Source organism: Chiloscyllium plagiosum, unplaced genomic scaffold (assembly GCF_037043375.1).
Source record: "Chiloscyllium plagiosum isolate Xiang-an unplaced genomic scaffold, Cpla_swu_hap1 HiC_scaffold_10, whole genome shotgun sequence".
NCBI lineage: Eukaryota > Metazoa > Chordata > Chondrichthyes > Orectolobiformes > Hemiscylliidae > Chiloscyllium > Chiloscyllium plagiosum.
The window spans coordinates 94855389-94856623 of record NW_028270148.1 but is presented as its reverse complement, the minus strand read 5'-3'; the positions used below and the strand labels follow the sequence as shown (position 1 = coordinate 94856623).

The 1235-nt window shown below is 41.4% G+C and overlaps 1 protein-coding gene across 1 annotated transcript; it reads right to left on the bottom strand.

The window, feature by feature from the left end:
* Positions 1-205: 205 nt before the first annotated feature.
* Positions 206-814, bottom strand: LOC148149024 (putative G protein-coupled receptor 139). The gene has a single exon (XM_087991739.1). The coding sequence runs from the start codon at positions 812-814 to the stop codon at positions 206-208; it is 609 nt and encodes a 202-aa protein (XP_087847865.1).
* Between the last annotated feature and the right edge of the window lie 421 nt (positions 815-1235).

Below are 1235 nucleotides of genomic sequence, written 5' to 3'. Positions count from 1 at the left end.
TTGACCAGCTTTGTTCCCATCGTTTAATGGAATTCTGGATGGTGATGAAGGGATATTTCACAGTATTCAGCATCTCCTCTCTGAGCTTCCTCTGTGTGACTGCGTAAATAAATGTGTTGGTGCAGGAGCTGGATAACTGAAACATTGTCCCCATGCGATCTCCCACCCAATATCCAGCTGGTGCTCTACTATACCACCCAGTAATTCACTGAATCGTGAGAGTTATGACACGAGTGATCCATAACAGGATAAAACTGCCCGAAATGGCAAAGAGCAAACTGATGGATCTTCTTCGATTCTTCATTTCTGGATCATTCGGCTTATCTCCATTTTGTTGTCCTCTCAGCTTCCTGCGGACTGCACTAGCCAGAAGGATGTGTCTGTCGGTGATAGCATTGAGCAGCAGGACCAGGAAGAAAGGGAGCACTGGAGTTAAAATACGATCTCCCCAGTTAAAAGCTGTCCACACAGGATCGTAGAAATATTCATAGGTTATTTTGCAATAGTATGGTTCATATTTAAAATACAATGGGATTTTGTTCAATAAACTCAGTAAACTGACAGTTGTGATAATGACAGCTGCATTTCTCTCAGTGCAGAATTTTCTCTTCAGTTTCTGGAAACAAATAGCCACCATCCAGTCAAAGGTGAAGGTGACTGTGAGCCAGACTGAGCTACTTACAGCTGTGGAACCAATGACGTCTCTGATGCTACAACCAGGAGGGTAGGAGAAGAATACAATGCGTAGATATGAGCGATTCATCTTGTCCAGTATGACCTGAATAAGGACAATCAGCAGATCTGCTCCAGCCATAGCAATCAGGTACAAGTTGACACCTTTAGAAAGACCACACTTCCTTCCCGATAGTGTCACAATTGCGACTAGGTTAGCTGCAACGGTAATCAAAAAGATCACGCAAAAGTTTACCTGAAAATATGTAAATAGTGTAAACAATAAAAAAAAACAATTTTACACTTGACCTGAAATAAACATGGTGGATACATTGACCAAATGGATCAACAGTTCAGTTACTCAATGGACAATGAGAATATAACTTCTGCAAAAATATAAGTCCATATCGTTTTTTCGGGAAGTGCAAGTTATATCAAGTGTTTTGCTGAGTTTCTTGCCTAGATGCCACATATCTTTACCTTCATATCTTACCAAAGGGACCTTATTAACGGCCCACTCCACTCCAAGTGCATCGCTCACATTCAATTCTATCCATGTTCCC

Bases quoted from the DNA above. Each gene is read 5' to 3' on its own strand.
- LOC148149024 (XM_087991739.1), bottom strand. From the start codon at position 814: ATGGCTGGAGCAGATCTGCTGATTGTCCTTATTCAGGTCATACTGGAC.